At 61.7% G+C, this 19,006-nt stretch overlaps 2 protein-coding genes and 1 long non-coding RNA gene across 3 annotated transcripts; 1 reads left to right on the top strand and 2 right to left on the bottom strand.

Annotated features, from left to right (window-relative positions):
- Positions 1-255: 255 nt before the first annotated feature.
- On the bottom strand, positions 256-5,298 carry LOC132320656 (protein phosphatase 1 regulatory subunit 14A-like). Its single transcript, XM_059833199.1, has 5 exons — positions 5,239-5,298; positions 2,818-3,054; positions 779-859; positions 648-680; positions 256-354 (listed from the first exon to the last, which is right to left on the bottom strand). The coding sequence occupies exons 1-5, from the start codon at positions 5,296-5,298 to the stop codon at positions 256-258; spliced, it is 510 nt and encodes a 169-aa protein (XP_059689182.1).
- A 4,636-nt stretch (positions 5,299-9,934) lies between these two features.
- Positions 9,935-11,728, top strand: LOC132320662 (uncharacterized). Its single transcript, XR_009484572.1, has 3 exons — positions 9,935-9,989; positions 11,380-11,436; positions 11,568-11,728. It is a non-coding gene; the product is annotated as an uncharacterized LOC132320662 (long non-coding RNA).
- A 4,615-nt stretch (positions 11,729-16,343) lies between these two features.
- On the bottom strand, positions 16,344-18,831 carry LOC132320655 (protein YIF1B-A-like). Its single transcript, XM_059833198.1, is given in 12 exon segments — positions 16,344-16,453; positions 16,456-16,509; positions 16,618-16,665; positions 16,668-16,713; positions 16,792-16,948; positions 17,075-17,143; positions 17,233-17,323; positions 17,440-17,523; positions 17,525-17,545; positions 17,640-17,849; positions 17,851-17,895; positions 18,736-18,831. Coding segments are annotated over 12 exon segments (1,023 nt in total). The 3' UTR covers positions 16,344-16,351.
- Positions 18,832-19,006: the final 175 nt, after the last annotated feature.

The raw sequence follows: 19,006 nt of genomic DNA, 5'->3' as shown, positions 1-19,006 counted from the left end.
CGGGGGGGGGGGCAGAGGCTGGCTGGTTTTTTTGGGGGGGGGGTCCCCCAAATTTTTTTGCGGGGGGGGTCCCCTCCACACGCCACCCCCACCCATGTGGCGCAGTGAGGTTTTATTCCGTGGGGTGGGGGGGTCTGAAGGATTTACATGGGGGGGGTTAAATACTGTACAGCGGGTGCTGGGGGGGGACGGACCCCAAAGTGGGTGTCCCACCCCCCCACACACACCCCACGGTCACGAGTGGGGGGGGGGGGGTCACGGGGGGGGCGGGTTGGGGTCCTCCGGGCTGGCGCGCTGGAGGACTTGTTGTTTCGGGAGCCCCTTGAGTTGGGTGAGGAGCTGCTGGATGAAATCCTGCGTGGGGTGGGGGGGGGGACACACACACTCATGAGGGACCCCCCCCAAAAATTAAGGGGACCCCCCCCCCCGAAGCTGCCACTCGAGATAAGCGGGGAGGAAAAGGCCCCCCCCGGGAGGAAGCCGGAGCCGAATATTTTTGCCTTTTAAAGCCCGGTCGGAGCAGCCGGCGCTGGGAGAATGCCTGGGGGGGGGTTGGCAGCGTGTCCCCCCCCACTCGTGTCACCACCCCACGCGCCCCCCCCCCCCCCACGGGAGGACACCCCCCCCCTCCCACTGTGGGTGCGTACCTCAGTGTCGGCGGTGCACGACTTCAGGAGGCCCTGGATGGATGGGGAGGGGGGGGGGTGGTGTCACGCGTGGCCCACCCCACTCAAAACTCGCGTGGGGGGTGCGCCCCCCCCCCCAAAAAAAAATTAACCTGCAGCTTCTGGGTTCGCTCCTCGTCCGTCTCCAGCTCCAGCAGTTCGTCGATGTTCACCTCATCCGGCATCTCCCCCTCCTGCCACGGGGGGGGGGACACCCCTGGGTGTCCCCAAGGCCACCCAGCACCCCACCTGGGCCCCCCCCCACGCGTGTGCGTGGGGGGCGCCTCCCCGAGCCCCCCCGCACACGCTGAGTGCCCCCCAACCCCTCCCCACCCCTCACTGGCTCTCCCCCAAGTCCCCACGCACCCCCCCACCCCCCCGGGGGGTGTTCCCAACCCCTCCCACGTGTCCCGCGTGGGCCCCCACGTGTCCCGCGTGTCTTTAACACCCCCCCCCTTACACCCGGCGTGTGTGTCCCCCCCGCGTGTCCCGGGTATCCCCAACCCCCCTGCGTGTCCCCAATGCCCCCCGATTCTCTCTGACTCCCCCCACGCGTGTCCCCCCACGCGTGTCCCCTCTACGCGTGTCCCCCCACGCGTGTCCCCCCCACGCGTGTCCCCCCCGCCGAGGTCAGCGGGATAACGGGACATCTGCCACCTCCCATCTGTCCGCCCCTTCCCCCTCGGGGGACCTTCGTGGCGCTCCCACGCGGGACCGGGACCGGGACGTGATGGGGGGGGGGGGGGCGACACGCGAGACCCCGGGGCGGCGCCGGTCCCCAATCCCGAGTGGGAGCCCCACCCGGGACCGGTGCCGCGTCCCCGTGTCGAGCATCCCGGGTGGGAGCCCCACTCGGGACCAGCGTCGTGAGGGTCCGCTCCCGGTCCCGGGGCTGCTCCTGGGAGCGGTCTCCAACCGGGACCGGCACCCTGCGGTCCCGTTCCCGGTCCCGGTCCCGTCCCATCCCCGGTGCCGTCCCCGTTCCCGGTCCCGGTCCCGTCCCCGGTGCCGTCCCCATTTCCCGTTCCCGAGCATCCCAGGAGCGGTCTCCAACCGGGACCGGCACCCTGCGGTCCCGTTCCCGGTCCCGGTCCCCGTCCCGTCCCCGGTGCCGTCCCCATTCCCGTTCCCGAGCATCCAGGAGCAGTCTCCAACCGGGACCAGCACCCTGTGGTCCCGTTCCCGGTGCCATCCCCTGTCCCGTTCCCGTTCCCGGTGCCGGTCCCGTTCCCGTCCCCGGTGCCGTCCCCATTCCCGTTCCCGAGCATCCAGGAGCGGTCTCCAACCGGGACCAGCACCCTGTGGTCCCGTTCCCGGTGCCATCCCCGTTCCCGTTCCCGTTCCCGTTCCCGTTCCCGTTCCCGAGCATCCCAGGAGCGGTCTCCAACCGGGACCAGCACCCTGTGGTCCCGTTCCCGGTGCCGGTGCAGGTCCCTGTCCCGTTCCCGTCCCCATCCCCGTTCCCGGTGCCGGTCCCGTTCCTGTCCCCGGTCCCGGTCCCGTTCCCGGTCCCGTCCCCGGTGCAGGTGCCATCCCCGTCCCCGTCACCGTCCCCGTTCCCGTTCCCGTCCCCGTCCCCGGTGCCGGTGCCGTTCCTGTCCCCGGTCCCGTCCCCGTTCCCGTTCCCGGTGCCGGTCCCGGTCCCGGTCCCGTTCCCGTCCCCGTTCCCGTCCCCATCCCCGTTGCCGGTCCCGTTCCTGTCCCCGTCCCCGTTCCTGTTCCTGTCCCCGTCCCCGTCCCCGTTCCCGTTCCCGGTGCCATCCCCGTTCCCGTCCCCGTCCCCGGTGCCGGTCCGGTGCCGTCCCGTCCCCGTTACCAGTCCCGTTCCTGTCCCCGTCCCCGTCCCCGGTGCCGGTCCCGTCCCCGTCCCCGTTGCCGGTGCCGTTTCTGTCCCCCGGTCCCGTTCCCGTCCCCGTCCCCATCCCCGTCCCCGTCACCGTCCCCGGTCCCGTCCCCATCCCCGGTCCCCGTCCCCATCCCCGGTCCCCGTCCCGGTCCCCATCCCCGGTCCCCGTCCCGGTCCCCGTTCCCGTCCCCATCCCCGGTCCCCAGTTCCCGGTCCCCATCCCCGGTCCCCGTCCCGGTCCCCGTTCCCGTCCCCATCCCCGGTCCCCGTCCCGGTCCCCATCCCCGTCCCCGTCCCGGTCCCTACCCGCCCCCGGTAGAGCTCCTCCAGCCGCCCGTCGATCCACTGCTCGGTGTCCAGCCGCCGCTGCAGCTCCCGCCGGTTGTACTTGACGGTCACCCGGGCGGGTCGCCGCTGGAGCCCGGGGCTGCGGGCGGGGGGCTGCGGGCGACGGGCGCCGGGGGAGGCCCCCCCCGGCCCTGCCGCCGCCCCAACCGGTTCGCCGCCATCGCTCGGGACGCGGCGGAGGGGGAGAGGCGACGGCTATAGGGGGCGGGGGGAGGGGCCGGGGGGCGGGGGGAGGGGCCGGGGAGGGGGGAGGGGCGCGGTGTACCGGGGGAGCTCCCCCCCCGCCCCCCCCCCCCCCCGGGGGGGCTACAGCGCCCGCAGCTCCTCTGATCCTGTAGACCCTATAGCCCCTATAGCACCCACAGCTCCCTGACCCTATAGACCCTATAGCCCCTATAGCCCCCTATAGCACCCACAGCTCCCCTGACCCTATAGACCCTATAGACCCTATAGCCTCCTATAGCACCCACAGCTCCCCTGACCCTATAGCCCTCTATAGCACCCACAGCTCCCCTGACCCTATAGACCCTATAGCCCCTATAGCCCCCTATAGCACCCACAGCTCCCCTGACCCTATAGACCCTATAGCCCCTATAGCACCCTATAGCACCCACAGCTCCTGTAACCCTATAGCCCCTATAGCACCCACAGCTCCCCTGACCCTATAGACCCTATAGCCCCTATAGCCCCCTATAGCACCACAGCTCCTGTAACCCTATAGCCCTCTATAGCACCCACAGCTCCCCTGACCCTATAGACCCTATAGCCCCTATAGCCCCCTATAGCACCCACAGCTCCCCTGACCCTATAGACCCTATAGCCCCTATAGCCCTCTATAGCACCCACAGCTCCCCTGACCCTATAGACCCTATAGCCCCTATAGCCCCCTATAGCACCCACAGCTCCCCTGACCCTATAGACCCTATAGCCCCTATAGCCCCCTATAGCACCCACAGCTCCCCTGACCCTATAGACCCTATAGCCCCTATAGCCCCCTATAGCACCCACAGCTCCCCTGACCCTATAGACCCTATAGCCCCTATAGCACCCTATAGCACCCACAGCTCCCCTGACCCTATAGACCCTATAGCCCCTATAGCCCCCTATAGCACCCACAGCTCCTGTAACCCTATAGCCCCTATAGCACCCACAGCTCCCCTGACCCTATAGACCCTATAGCCCCTATAGCCCCCTATAGCACCCACAGCTCCCCTGACCCTATAGACCCTATAGCCCCTATAGCCCCCTATAGCACCCGCAGCTCCCCTGACCCTATAGCCCCCTACAGCCCTCACAGCTCCCCTGACCCTATAGCCCCTATAGCCCCCTACAGCACCCTATAGCACCCACAGGTCCCCTAACCCTATAGGCCCCTATAGCGCCCCATAACACCCACAGCTCCCATGAACCGCACAGCCCCTATAGCACCCACAGCTCACATGAACTGTATAGATCCTATAGCGCCCTATAGCGTTCACAGCTCTCCTAACCCTATAGCGCCCTATAGCCCCCTATAGCCCCCAGAGCTTCCCTAACCCTATAGCCCCCTATAGCGCCCTATAGCACCCACCTCTCCCATGACCCACATAGCCCTATAGCACCCACAGCCCCCCTAACCCTATAGCCCCTATAGCGCCGGCTCCACCCAGGGGCGAGGTGCAGCGCTTTCCCGCGCCGCATGCAAACGAGGGGGCGGGGCTTGGCGGCAGCGCCCGGGAGGGCGGGGCTTGCGCGCGGAGGGCGGAGCTTGGAGCCGGGGCGGGGCTGAGAGACGGGGCGGAGCTGGGAGGTGGGGCGGAGCCTGGAGACGGGGGCGGGGCTGGGAGCCGGGGCGGAGCTTGGAGACGGGGCGGGGCTTGGAGATGGGGCGGGGCTTGGAGACGGGGCGGGACTGGGAGATGGGGCGGGGCTGGGAGGTGGGGCGGAGCCTGGAGACGGGGGCGGGGCTTGGAGACGGGGCGGGGCTGGGAGACGGGGCGGGGCTGGGAGATGGGGCGGGGCTTGGAGACGGGGCGGGGCTTGGAGATGGGGCGGGGCTTGGAGATGGGGCGGGGCTTGGAGACGGGGCGGGGCCTGGAGCGAGGCGGAGCTTGGGGACAGGGCGGGGCTGTGAGACGGGGCGGAGCCTGGAGACGGGGCGGGGCTGGGAGGCGGGCGGGGCTTGGAGCCGAGGCGGCGCCTGGAGACGGGGCGGGGCTGGGAGGCGGGGCGGGGCTTGGAGCCGGGGCGGGGCTGGGAGGCGGGGCGGGGCTGGGAGGCGGGGCGGGGCTGGGAGGCGGGGCGGGGCTTGGAGACGGGGCGGAGCTTGGAGCCGGGTCAGGACGCACCTGTGTGCCTCGGGACAGGAGGGGCGGAGCTTGGCGGCTGGGGGGGACGCACCTGTGTGACGTAGGCGGGCGGGGCGCACCTGTGTGACGCAGCGGCGGCGGCGGCGGCCATGGCGCCTGGGCGGTTCCTCCCGCTGCTGCTGTTGCTGCTCCTGCCCGCGGCCGCCGCCATCGACGCCCGGCCCGGCCCCAACGGCCCCCCCCTGCTCGGTAACGGCCGCCTCCAGGCCCCGGGGGGGGCTTAAGGGGGGGGCGGCGGCCTTTGGGGGCCTCTTAAGGGGAGGCCGCGGCCTCCTGAGGGCCTGTTGGGGGGGGGGGCGGCGGCCCGGGCGGTGGATTCTGAGGGGGGGCTCTGGGGGGTCGCGGCCTTTGAGGGCCCTGAGGGGGTCCTGACCTTCGGGGGAGTCCCTGGGAGCGTTTAAGGGTGATCCCCGCCTGGAAGGGGGGCTCTGAAGGCGCTTGGGGTGCGGGCTGTGGGTTTGGGGGGGCTCTGGGGCGTCTGTAAGGGCTCTGAGGGGGTCCTGACCTTTGGGGGGGGTCCCTGGGAGAGTTTGAGGGGGGTCACAGCCTCTGGGGGGGCTCTGAAGGCTCCTGGAGAGCAGGCTGTGGGTTTGGGGGGGCTCGGGGGGCCTCTGTTAGGGCTCTGAGGGGGTCCTGACCTTCGGGGGGGTCCCTGGGAGAGTTTGAGGGGGGGTCCTCACCTTGAGGGGGAGGCTCTGAAGCCTTCTGAGGGCTTCTGGGGGGCGGGCTGTGGGTTTGGGGGGGCTCTGGGGGCCTCTCTAAGGGCCTGACTTTCGTGGGGGGTGTCTCTGGGAGGGTTTGAGGGGGGTCACAGCCTCTGGGGGGGGCTCTGAAGGCTCCTGGAGAGCAGGCTGTGGGTTTGGGGGGGCTCTGGGGGCCTCTCTAAGGGCCTGAGCTTCGTGGGGGGTGTCTCTGGGATGGTTTGAGGGGGGTCACAGCCTCTGGGGGGGGCTCTGAAGGCTCCTGGAGAGCAGGCTGTGGGTTTGGGGGGGCTCTGGGGGCCTCTCTAAGGGCCTGACCTTCCTGGGGGGTGTCTCTGGGAGGGTTTGAGGGGGGTCACAGCCTCTGGGGGGGCTCTGAAGGCTCCTGGAGAGCAGGCTGTGGGTTTGGGGGGGCTCTGGGGGCCTCTCTAAGGGCCTGAGCTTCGTGGGGGGTGTCTCTGGGATGGTTTGAGGGGGGTCACAGCCTTTGGGGGGGCTCTGAAGGCTCCTGGAGAGCAGGCTGTGGGTCTGGGGGGGCTCTGGGGGCCTCTCTAAGGGCCTGACCTTCCTGGGGGGTGTCTCTGGGAGGGTTTGAGGGGGGTCACAGCCTCTGGGGGGGCTCTGAAGGCTCCTGGAGAGCAGGCTGTGGGTTTGGGGGGGCCTCTCTAAGGGTTGTGACCTTTAGGGGGGAAGGCCTAAGGAGAGTCTGAGGGGGGTCGTGGGCTTGGGGTGACCCTGGGTGCCTGGGGGGGGGGTCCCTTGGGGTCACAGCGTCAGGGAGGGTCTCAGAACCGGTCTGGGGGGGAGGTTGTGTGGGGTCGTGGCCTTTTGGGGGGCTGAGGGGGGGCCATGACCTTAGGGAAAGGTCTGAGCGGAGTCACGGCCTTAGGGAGTGACCCCAGGTCCCTGGGGGGGGACTCGGGGGTGGGGGGGTGGGGTCATTCCTTTGCGGGGGGTCTCTGGTCCCGGTGGGGAGCGGCACCGCCGCCGCTTCTCCAGCAAGAGCCTCTGTTCCCTTTTTTTGTCATTTTTAAACCCAAACCTCCAAACTTCCTCCTCGTCGACAGGAAATCCAGCCCTCCGCGACGCCGGTTTTGGGGTGGTTTTATTGGGGGGGGGTTCAAAGCACCCCAAAACATAGGGGAGGGCAAATTCAGCCCCCCCTGCGGTCACAGGATTCGGCCCGTTCCCTGGGGATGAAGCAGCGGCTCTTTATCCCAGCAAAAAATATCCGGATCCCGGTTATCCCAACCGAGCCCGGAGAGCGGCCGGGAGCCCTGGAGGGAGCGAGTTCGCTCGGTCGCTGCCCTCAAATCTCCGTAAACAGGAAATAACTTGCACTTTTAAAACCCAGTTCGTTACCTCGGCGGCTTAACGAGGAAGAAATTTAGGGCCCCCCCCTCGGGCTGCTGGAGTCCGATCCCGCCGGGATTTTCTCTTCCCAAGCCAAAAATGTGGCGCTTTGGGTTTTTTTTTTTTATGTATTTCATCACTTTCAGCTGGAAATCGGGGTCCCGGCCGGATAATTTTGCGGCACCCAAAGCGTCCGTGGCCGCCGGCCCGGTAAATCCGCGTGCCGCCGGCTCTTCCCCCCGCCCCAAAAGCTCACCAGGACCCCGGGAAGGGGTATTAATTTGGGGGGGGGGGGCAGCAGGTAGAGCCCCCCCCAAACCTCCCTGTGGCTCTCAGGGGCCGTACCCCCACCCCCGTGATCCCGTTTGGGGAGGGTCCCCCCCCCATCTCCCGGCCCGCCGGGAAGTCGGTTTTTGTGACGGGGGATGTCGGTAAAGCCCAAATTCGGGGATTTAGGCTCGGTTTTGTCTAAAACTGGAAGTTTCTGGCTCTTTTGGTTTTATTATTATTAGGTTTATTACTATTAGGTTTACTCTTATTATTCGGTTTATTCTTATTCAGTTCATTAATGTCGGTTTATTCTTATGATTTGGTTTATTATTATTATTATTAGGTTTATTCTTATTTGGTTTATTAGTGTCAGCTTATTCTTATTTGGTTTGTTCTTACTCGGTTTATTAGTGTCGGTTTATTCTTATTATTCGGTTTCTTATTCTTCAGTTTATTAGTGCCAGTTTATTATTATTGTTATTCAGTTTATTCTTATTTGGTTTATTAATGTCAGTTTATTCTTACTTGGTTTATTCTTATCATTTGGTTTATTAGTGTCAGTTTATTCTTATTATTCGGTTCATTAGTGTCAGATTATTCTTATTGTTTGGTTTATTATTATTATTTAGTATTATTGGGTTTATTCTTATTATTTGGTTTATTAGTGTCGGCTTATTCTTATTCAGTTTATTCTTATTTGGTTTGTTCTTATTTGGTTTATTAGTGTTGGTTTATTCTTATTATTCAGTTTATTATTCTTATTATTTGTTTTATTAGTGCTGGTTTATTATTATTATTTGGTTTGTTCTTATTATTTGGGTTATTAGTGTCAGTTTATTCTTATAATTCAGTTTATTAGTGTCGGCTTATTCTTATTATTCGGCTTATTCTTATTATTCGGCTTATTCTTATTATTCGGCTTATTCTTATTATTCGCTTATTCTTATTATCGGCTTATTCTTATTATTCGGCTTATTCTTATTATTCGGCTTATTCTTATTATTCGGCTTATTCTTATTATTCGGCTTATTCTTATTATTCGGCTTATTCTTATTATTCGGCTTATTCTTATTATTCGGCTTATTCTTATTATTCGGCTTATTCTTATTATTCGGCTTATTCTTATTATTCGGCTTATTCTTATTATTCGGCTTATTCTTATTATTCGGCTTATTCTTATTATTCGGCTTATTCTTATTATTCGGCTTATTCTTATTATTCGGCTTATTCTTATTATTCGGCTTATTCTTATTATTCGGCTATTCTTATTATTCGGCCTTATTCTTATTATTCGGCTTATTCTTATTATTCGGCTTATTCTTATTATTCGGCTTATTCTTATTATTCGGCTTATTCTTATTATTCGGCTTATTCTTATTATTCGGCTTATTCTTATTATTCGGCTTATTCTTATTATTCGGCTTATTCTTATTATTCGGCTTATTCTTATTATTCGGCTTATTCTTATTATTCGGCTTATTCTTATTATTCGGCTTATTCTTATTATTCGGCTTATTCTTATTATTCGGCTTATTCTATTATTCGCTTATTTATTCGGCTTATTCTTATTATTCGGCTTATTCTTATTATTCGGCTTATTCTTATTATTCGGCTTATTCTTATTATTCGGCTTATTCTTATTATTCGGCTTATTCTTATTATTCGGCTTCTTTCGCTTATTTTTTATTCGGCTTATTCTTATTATTCGGCTTATTCTTATTATTCGCTATTCTTATTATTCGGCTTATTCTTATTATTCGGCTTATTCTTATTATTCGGCTTATTCTTATTATTCGGCTTATTCTTATTATTCGGCTTATTCTTATTATTCGGCTTATTCTTATTATTCGGCTTATTCTTATTATTCGGCTTATTCTTATTATTTGGCTTATTCTTATTATTCGGCTTAGTCATGACGGTTTATTACTATTATTTGGTTTATTATTTATTAAACCAGCAGATAATAAAGATATCCAGAAAGCAGCACAGGCGGTGGGGGGGGCTGCTGGATGTTTTTTGGGGGGGACAATTCACCTCCCGGGCTCTGCCTCGTGCCGGGAATCGGCGCGGAGCTGGGCTGCCGAGCCGATAACCCCCCTTTTTTAGCCGATAACCCCCCTTTTTTTAGCCGATAACCCCCCTTTTTTAGCCGATAACCCCCCTTTTTTAGCCGATAAAGCCCTTCCCAACCGGGGCGGGTTGCGTCTGCCCCCCCCAAATTTGGGGGAAAGCGGGGTTCGGTGGTGGCGGTTAACGTCTCTCTCTTCATTTTCCTCCCGGCAGAGCTCTGCTCGCTGCCGAAGGCGGTGGGCCGGTGCCGGGGCCTCGATGCCGCGGTGGTGGGTTCAACGTCACCAGCGGCTCCTGCCAGAGCTTCGTCTTCGGCGGGCTGCGACGGGGAACGCCAACAACTTCCCGACGGAGCGGGAATGTCGGGAGAGCTGCGGCCTGGCGGGGGGTAAGGTCATGGCGGAGGGACTGAGCCCATCCCCGGATCGTCCCGTGCCACCAAATAGGGTTGTTTTGAGATTTTTTTAAATTGTTTTTGATGTCAAACACCCTGAAATAACCCAATTTTGGTGGGTTATTTGGTTTTTTTTCATTGTTTTGGCATCAAACACCCCAAAATAACCCATCAAATTGTGTCATTTTGGCGTCAAACACCGCAAAATAACCCACCAAATTGTGTCTTTTTTTTTTTTTTATTTTTGGTGCCAAAAACACCCCAAAATAACCCACCAGATCGGGTAATTTTTTATTGTTTTTGGTGCCAAAACCCCAAAATAACCCACCAGATCGGGTAATTTTTTTATTGTTTTGGTGCCAAAACCCCAAAATAACCCACCAGATCAGGTAATTTTTTATTGTTTTGGTGCCAAAACCCCAAAATAACCCCACCAAATTGGGTCATTTTGGTGTCAAACACCCCAAAAAGCCCACCAAATCGTGTCATTTGGGTTTTTTTTTATAGTTTCGGTGCCAAAACACCCCAAAATAACCCACCAGATCGGGTAATTTTTATTGTTTTGGTGTCAAAACCCCCCAATAACCCAACAAATTGGGTCATTTGTTGGGGTTTTTTTAAATTGTTTTGGTGTCAAACACCCCCAAATAACCCATCAAATTGGGTCATTTTGGTTTTTTTCTTGTTTTGGTGCCAAAACCCCCAAAATAACCCCACCAAATTGAGTCATTTTTGTGTCAAACACTCCCAAATAATCCACCAAATTGGGCTATTTTGGGGTTTTTTTCATTGTTTTGGCATCAAACACCCCAAAATACCCCAACAAATTGGGTCATTTTGGTGTTCAAACACCCCAAAAAAGCCCACCAAATCGTGTCATTTTTGGGTTTTGTTTTATTGTTTTGGTACCAAAACACCCCAAAATAACCCACCAAATCCGGGTCATTTTGGTTTTTTTATTGTTTTGGTGCCAAAAACCCCAAAATAACCCACCAAATTGGGTCATTTTTGTGTCAAACACTTGCAAATAATCCACCAAATTGGGCTATTTTGGTGGTTTTTTCATTATTTTGGCATCAAACACCCCAAAATAACCCGATTTGGTGGATAATTTTTTTTTTCTTTAATGTTTTGGTGTCAAATAATGCACAAAATTGGGTTATTTGGGGGTAATTTGGGGGTTTTTTTTTCATTGTTTTGGTGTCAAACACCCCCAGACAACCCACCAAATCGGGTTTATTTTATTGTTTTGGCGTCAAACACCCCCCAAATAACCACCAAATCGGGTTATTTTGGGGATTTTTTTTATTGTTTTAGCACCAAACACCCCAAAATAACCCACCAAATCGGATCATTTTGGGTTCTCTTTTATCCTTTTCCCCAGCTCCGAAGAAACCCGAGCATCGCACCAAGCAGACCGACGCCGACTCCACCTACGACGGTAAAACCTCCCCGCGCCGCTCGGCGCTGCCGAATCCCTTTCCCCCCCACCCCGCCTTTCCTTGGGCAACGCCCGGAGAATTTTGGGGGGGATCTACACCCAACGTCCCCCCCCCTAAATCCCCCCCCCAGAGTACTGCGCTGTCCCCCGGGTGACCGGCCCGTGCCGCGCCTCCTTCCTACGCTGGTACTACAGCCCGGCAAACCGAACCTGCCGGCAATTCATCTACGGCGGCTGCCGGGGAAATAAGAACAACTACCAGAGGGAAGAGGAATGCCTGAGCCGCTGCGGCCCCAAGCCAGGTGAGGGACAGGGGACCGTCCCCCGGGGACCTTGGGGACATCCCCGTGTGTCCCCCACTCCCCCATCTCACCCCCAGTTTCCCCCCCCACAGAAGATACTGGTTGGCACCCGGCGCCGATTTCCGCGGCGATTTCTTCTCTACCAAAGGTAAGCGCCGGCGGGGCTCCGCTCCCCCTCTCCTTGGGGAGGTGGGTGACACCCTAACGTCACCTCTCTTTTTGTTTTTGGGGGTGTCCCCCCCCCAGCGCTGGCACTGGGGGTGCTCCTGGCCATCCTGGCAGCCATTTTGTTGGGTTACGTGACTGACGTCACCCTCAAGACGTGCCGAGAGAAAACCGGAGCTGCCGGGAACGGGATGGAGGTCCCTGGGGACGACAAGGAATATCTGATGAGCAACGCCTACACCCTCTGAGGTGGGGGGGGGGCACCCCCTTTTTGTGGGACCCCCTCCTGAAGGCAGGAGACCCCCCCTCAAAATGACTTCTCTGGTGCATTTTGGGCACCTCGCTGCTTCTTGATAATTATTTTTCTCTTTTTTGGGGGGAGTTTAATGGGGTTTTTTTTAAAATTCTTTTGTAGAAAAAAAAGAGGGGGGTGGGGGGGAATCACTAGTGGGAGGTGGGGGGGGTTCCCCCCCCCCCCAAACAGCCCCCCTCCCACGTGGGGGGTGTGTGTTTCTCCCCCTTTCCCAGCTCTTCCCACCCGGATTCAGCGGGGCCGGCTGGACCCGAGGGGGACGGGACCCTCTTCCAGTGATTTTTGGGGGGCATCCCGTTGATTTTGGGGGTGGGGGGATCCCAGTGCTTTTCAGGGGACCCCATCCCCTTGCTTTTGGGGGGGGGGGGGGGCACGTGGGGGGGGGTTGTTTGTGATTGTTGTGTCGAATCAACCAGATTTAGGGTTTAATTATTAATTTTGGGGGTCGGGTTTTTTTTATACGTTAGAGGGATTTTTTTTTTCTGAATAAAGGGAGATGTGAACCACCCTCCGGGGGGGGGCTTGGGCTTCTTGGGGGGGGGGGGGCACCCCAAAAGTGCCAGGGGGGGCTGAGGGGGCTCAAACTTGAGGGCGGGGGAGCTCTTTTGATGGGTCTGGGACCACCCAAGCCTGGATGAGGCCCTTTGGGGGTGGGGTGGGGGGCAAAAACTGGGTGTCCAGGTCCCAGGGGGGGCACTTGCACCCCCTTTTATGTGGCCCCCCCCACCCTCAGCACCCCAAATCCGCCACCTCAGTGAGGAAAAAACCCTGGCGCCGGCGGGGGCTGGATCCGGGACACGCCCTGTGGGCTGGGGGGGGGACCTCGGGGTTCCCCCTATTCCCCCCCCCCTCAACCTGTTGGGGGAAATTGGGGTGTTGGGAGGGGGGGGATAAGGGACAGAACTGTCCCTGGTTATGGGGGGGTGTGTCCCCGGAACCTTGCCCCCTTACCCATGCAAACACACCCCCCCAACAAATATTTTGGGTTCCCCGCCCACCCTCCCGAGAGGCAACCGCCCAGGGCAAAGGTTCCCCCCCCCCACCCCACCCAGTGCACCCATAAAAGCCGGGGGGGGGGACCGGGGGTGGCACCGCAAGCCGCTGGCAGCTCCCCCCCACACACCCCACCATGGACAAGGAGCAGCACAAGGAGCCGGGCAAGAAGCACAAGGTGAGGGGCTGTGGGGGACCCCCCCGGGACCCCCCCCAAACCTGGGCCCCCGCTGTGGTACCGGGACCCTGCACCCCACAGCCCCAGGACACCCCCCCCCCCCCCCCCCCAAACCCTGGGACCCCCAAAGCCCCAGGACCCCCCCAGCACCCCGGTAACCCCAGTACCCGCCCCCCCCCCCCACCTGGGTCCCCCACACCCCCTGAACCCCAAACTCTGGCACCCCATAGCCCTGGGACCCCCAAACTCTGGGACCCCCCCCTGCCCAGGGACCCCCAATTGCCCCTGAACCCCAAAACTCTGGGACCCCCCCACTTCTGGGACCCACAAACTCTGGCACCCCATAGCCCTGGGACTCCCTGAACCCCAAACTCTGGGACCCCATAGCCCTGGACCCCCCCCCGACCTTCTGGGACCCCCAAACTCTGCACCTCCATAGCCCCTGGGACCCTCCCCCTGCCCAGGGACCCCCCGTGCCCCCTGAACCCCAAACTCTGGCACCCCATAGCCCTGGGACCCCCCTCCCGACTTCTGGGACCCCACAACTCTCGCACCCCATAGCCCTGGGACCCCCCCCTGCCCAGGGACCCCCCGTGCCCCCCTGAACCCCCAAACTCTGGGACCCCCCCCACTTCTGGACCCCAAACTCTGGCACCCCCATAGCCCTGGGGACCCCCCCCTGACTTCTGGGACCCACCAAACTCTGGCACCCCCATAGCCCTGGGACCCCCCCCTGCCCAGGGACCCCCCGTGCCCCCTGAACCCCAAACTCTGGCACCCCCATAGCCCTGGGACCCCCCCCCGACTTCTGGGACCCCCAAACTCTTGGCACCCCCATAGCCCTGGGACCACCCCCCTGCCCAGGGACCCCCCCGTGCCCCCCTGAACCCCAAACTCTGGGACCCCCCCCACTTCTGGGACCCCAAACTCTGGCACCCCATAGCCCTGGGAACCCCTGAACACCAAACTCTGGGACCCCCCCCACTTCTGGGACCTCCAAACTCTGGCACCCCATAGCCCTGGGAACCCTGAACCCCAAACTCTGGGACCCACCCCCACTTCTGGGACCCCAAACTCTGGCACCCCATAGCCCTGGGAACCCCTGAACCCCCAAACTCTGGGACCCCCCCCCACTTCTGGGACCCCAAACTCTGGCACCCACCATAGCCCCTGGGACCCCCTGAACCCCAAACTCTGGGACCCCCCCCACTGCTGGGACCCCAAACTCTGGCACCCCATAGCCCGGGGACCCCCCCCCCACTTCTGGGACCCCAAACTCTGGCACCCCATAGCACCAGAACCTCCCCTGCTCTGGGGACCCCCCCCGCCATGAACTGGGGGACCCCAGCACCCCTACAGCCCTAGGACCCCCCCCCCACAGGACCAGGACACCCCCCCCCCCCCCATCCTGGGGACCCCCATAGCCCCCCAGGGACCCCCTGGCTGGGTGGGGGGGGACACCCCAGGGGCCCCCCCCCCCCAACTTCCCCCCCCCCCCCACCTTCCCCAGGACGGCCACTCCTCCGACTCCTCCAGTTCCAGCTCTGACGATGAGGGGCAAGGTAAGGACAGCCCCCCCACTCCCCCCCTCTGCACCCCAAAACCCCCCCCGGGCTGTCCCCTGCACCCCGGGGGGGGGACACACAGCCCTGTGCCCCCCCCCATGGCATTAACCCCCCCCTGAACCCCCCCCCCAGCACCACGAGCACAAGAAAAAGGACAAACTCCCCAAGAAACCCAAGGAGAAGAAGAAGGAGAAGAAAAGTCACTGAGGAGGGGGGGACAGGGGGTGACGGTGGGGTGGACAGGGGGGGACACAGGGGGGTGACAACGCCCCCCCCCCCCCAATGGGGTGTCACCTGCCCCCCCCCCCCCCCCCGCTAATAAACAGCTCGAAGGCGTCACTGGCGCCGGAGCGAAGTCCATGGGTGTCACACCCTGGGTGTCATGGGGTGGGTGGGGACGACACAAAGCTTCAGGGGTGCCCCCCCGCACCCCAAAATCCTGGGGGGGGGGGGGGGGTGACACCCCCTTCGGGGGGGGGGAAGGAGGAGACCCCAAAACCTGGTGGCTTTAGGTGGGAGGGGGGACACCCCATAACGGCTTGTTCCTGTACCCCAAGAGACACGGCCCCCCCTAAAAGCAACACCCATGATTTTAAGGGGGGGGCCCCTCACGACATTGAGGTGGGGGGCTCCCCAATAGCCAAAGTCCCCCCCAAAGTGGGGTGCACCCCCCCCAAAAGCAGGGACCCCCCCCCCAAAAAAAACCAGGGTATGGACAGCACATGCTACAACCGCTTGTTCCTACACCCCAAGGAATGCTGCACCCCTAAAACCAACAGCCATGATGCTGGGGGGGGGTCCCCAATATCCAAAGCCCCCCCCAAAATGTGGGGTGCACCCCCCCAAAAACCGGGGTAACCCCCCCAAAAAAAACCCCAGGGTACGTACACCACACCCCAAAACCGCTTGTTCTCACAGCCCAGGGGACACTGGACCCCTAAAATCAACAGGGGGGGCTCCCCAATATCCAAAGCCCCCCCCATATCCAACCCCCCCCCCCCGAAAGTGGGGTAACCCCCCCCAAACTGGGGTAACCCCCCAAAAAACCCCAGTATGTACACCACACCCCCAAAACCGCTTGTTCTCACAGCCCAGGGGACACTGCACCCCTAAAATCAACACCCATGATGCTGAGGGGGGGGCTCCCCGATATCCAAAGTCCCCCCCGATATCTAACCCCCCCCAAAAGTGGGGTTGTACCCCCAAAAACATAGATAATGCCCCCCCAAAAACCGGGGTACGGACACCACACGCCCCCACTGTGCTCCCTGGGCAGCGTTTATTGAAGCAGCCGAGGGCAAAAGTGGGGTTCGGGGCAGAGGGTGTCAGGGGGGGGCAAAGTGGGGTTCAAGGGGGGGGGTCGGGGGGGGTCCAGTGGGTTTTGGGGGGGCTCCCCCCCTCACCTGAGGAGGTGGTAGGTGAGCCAGTACATGAAGAGGGGCTGAGCGGCGGCGATGGCCATGGTCAGGTACATCCGCAGCTGGTTTTTGGCCCCCCCGCACCAGCACCCCCCTCGGCCGCCGCCTCCGACAGCAGCTTCAGCCGCAGCGTCCTGATCTGGGGGGGGGGGGGGAAAACACAATAAAAAAAGGGGTGTGAAGCCCCCCCTAAAAAAAAAAAATACAGCCCCCCCCCCATCTTTTTTCCCTGCACCCCCCTTTTTACCATGAAGACAAAGATGCTGAGGCAGCACCAGCTCAGCACCACGTAGTAAACCGGTCCCGGCCGAAGAGGAGCCCGGAGATGAGGCCGATGATCATCCTGCCATCACCGAGGGGGGGGTTATTGGGGTGCAGCCCCCCCAAAACCCCTCCCTGACCCCCCCCCCCAATCTCTCACCCCACGTATTTGTAGCCGGCGAAGGCGAGGAGGTCGATGGTGGTGAGGTCGGTGTTGACGGTGACGAGGTAGAGGCTGAAGAGGACGGCCAGCACCTCCACGATCAGCCAGGCCAGCGCCGAGCTCGCCTGCAAGCCCAGGCTGTCGGGGGGAGAATCTGGGGGGGCAGGGGAATGACACCCCCACAAATCTGGGGGGGGCTCCGCTTCTCTCTGCACCCCCCCCCTTTTTCAGGCTGGGGACCCCCCCCCAGCCCACAGGGACAGGGGGTGGCCTCGGGGACAGCGTCCTCACCTGTTTTGGGTGCCCAGTGCCAAGCCGGCGACGAGGACGTAGGTGATGAAGGCCATCACTGAAGGGGGGGGGGGGGGGACACATGTCACCCGGGGGGGTCCCCCGGGGGGGGTCCCCGGTGGGGTCCCCGGGGGGGGGGGGGGGGACATACATACCCCGGGATGTAGAGATCGGGGGGCGTTGACGTCAAAACGGGGGGGCAACCGGGGCGTCCTGCTGGTACCCTCACCTGCCAGTCCTGAGTGTGTGGGGGGCGCACACCGTTAGGGGCACCGGTAATGCCCCCCCCCCACACCCCGCCCCGGTACCGGGGGCCCCCCCCCCAGACCTTCCCCCCCCCCCCCCGCCCCTCACCTGATGCATGAAGGGGAAAACGAGGAGCCCGAGTTTTCTGCCCACGTAGACGGTGTCCACGGCGAAGTAATACTTCAGCCTCCCCCACCGGGACGAACCGGTCGAGCTGCGCGGGAACGGGGAGGCGTTTAAAAAACCGTGAGGGGGTCCCGGTAAGCGGCCACGCAGCTCCCCCCCCCCCCCCCGCCGGTGCCACTCACGTTGCGGTCCACGATGTCGCGGCCCTGGCTGGCCAGGCTGCTGCCGTAGGCCACGGCCAGGCTGGACACCGGCTCGCTCAGGAAGGAAGCGGGAGGGGGGGTACGGGGAGGAGGAGGAGGAGGCGGGCGGCGGCGCCCCCGTAGCCCCGGCCCGGGGTGGGCCCCTCCGCCTCCCGCCGCGCTGGTATCATCGAAGAGAGGGTGGGGGGAGATCCGCCATACGCGGAGCCGCCGCCGGTACCCCGGCGTTTAGGGGCTGCGGGGAGAGGAGGGGTGAGGCCGGGGGATGGCGAACGGGAGCAGGCCCGGCCGTGCCCCCCCCGCCCCCGCGCCGCCCTTACGGTGCCGCGCCCGCCCCGTCCAGCTCCATCCCGCTGCCCGCGTCCCTCCTTCCGCTTCCGCCAGCCGACGCGTCACGTGTCCCCTCCCGCCGCCGCGCTGATTGGCCGCTCCGCCGGAAGTCGTTGGCGCGCCGGCGCCGCCGCCCGAACGCTGGCGGTGTGACCGGAAGTGAGGTACAGGAGGGGGAGGAGCCGGGACGCCCGTGCCCGGACTTAAGATGGCGGCGCGTGCCCGGCCTGGTGTCGCTATGGCGACGGAGTAGGCCGGGGCGGGGCCTGGTGGCCCCCTCACGCTGTCCCCAGGGCCACCGTGTCACCGCCACGGAGATGGCCCCTGCTGTCCCCAGGGCTGTGAGTGCCCCATGCTGTCCCCCAGGGCCGTGAGGGGCCCCCGTGGTGTCCCCAGGGCCACGGTGACAGGGGCCACCGGCCTGGCCATGGGGTCCCCGATGTCCCCCAGGGGCCACCGTGTCACAGCCACAGAGCTGACCGTGCTGTCCCCAGGGCCATGAGGTCCCTGTGGTGTCCCCAGGGCCACGGTGACAGGGCCACCGGGATGGCCATGGGGGGTCCCCCGGTGTCCCCCAGGGCCCACCGTGTCACCGCCACGGAGCTGGGCTGTTGCTGTCCCCCAGGGCCGTGACAACCGTGCTGTCCCCCAGGGCCACCGTGCCATGACCACAAGAGCTGACAGTGCTGTCCCCAGGGCCGTGAGGTCCCTGTGGTGTCCCCCAGGGCCACAGTGACAGGGCCACCGGGATGGGCATGGGGTCCCCCGATGTCCCCAGGGCCACCGTGTCACGGCCATGGGAGCTGGCCTGTGCTGTCCCCAGGGCCGTGAGGGTCCCCATGGTGTCCCCCAGGGGCCATGGTGACAACAGCCACCCGGGATGGCCATGGGTGTCCCCGATGTCCCCCTGGGCCACCGTGTCACAGCCACGGAGCTGGCTGTGCTGTCCCCAGGGCCGTGAGGTCCCTGCGGTGTCCCCAGGGCCACGGTGACAGGGGCCATCGGGATGGCCATGA

This window comes from Gavia stellata, chromosome 42 (genome assembly GCF_030936135.1).
Source record: "Gavia stellata isolate bGavSte3 chromosome 42, bGavSte3.hap2, whole genome shotgun sequence".
Classification (NCBI taxonomy): Eukaryota; Metazoa; Chordata; class Aves; order Gaviiformes; family Gaviidae; genus Gavia; species Gavia stellata.
This window is presented reverse-complemented; position numbering and strand designations above follow the sequence as displayed.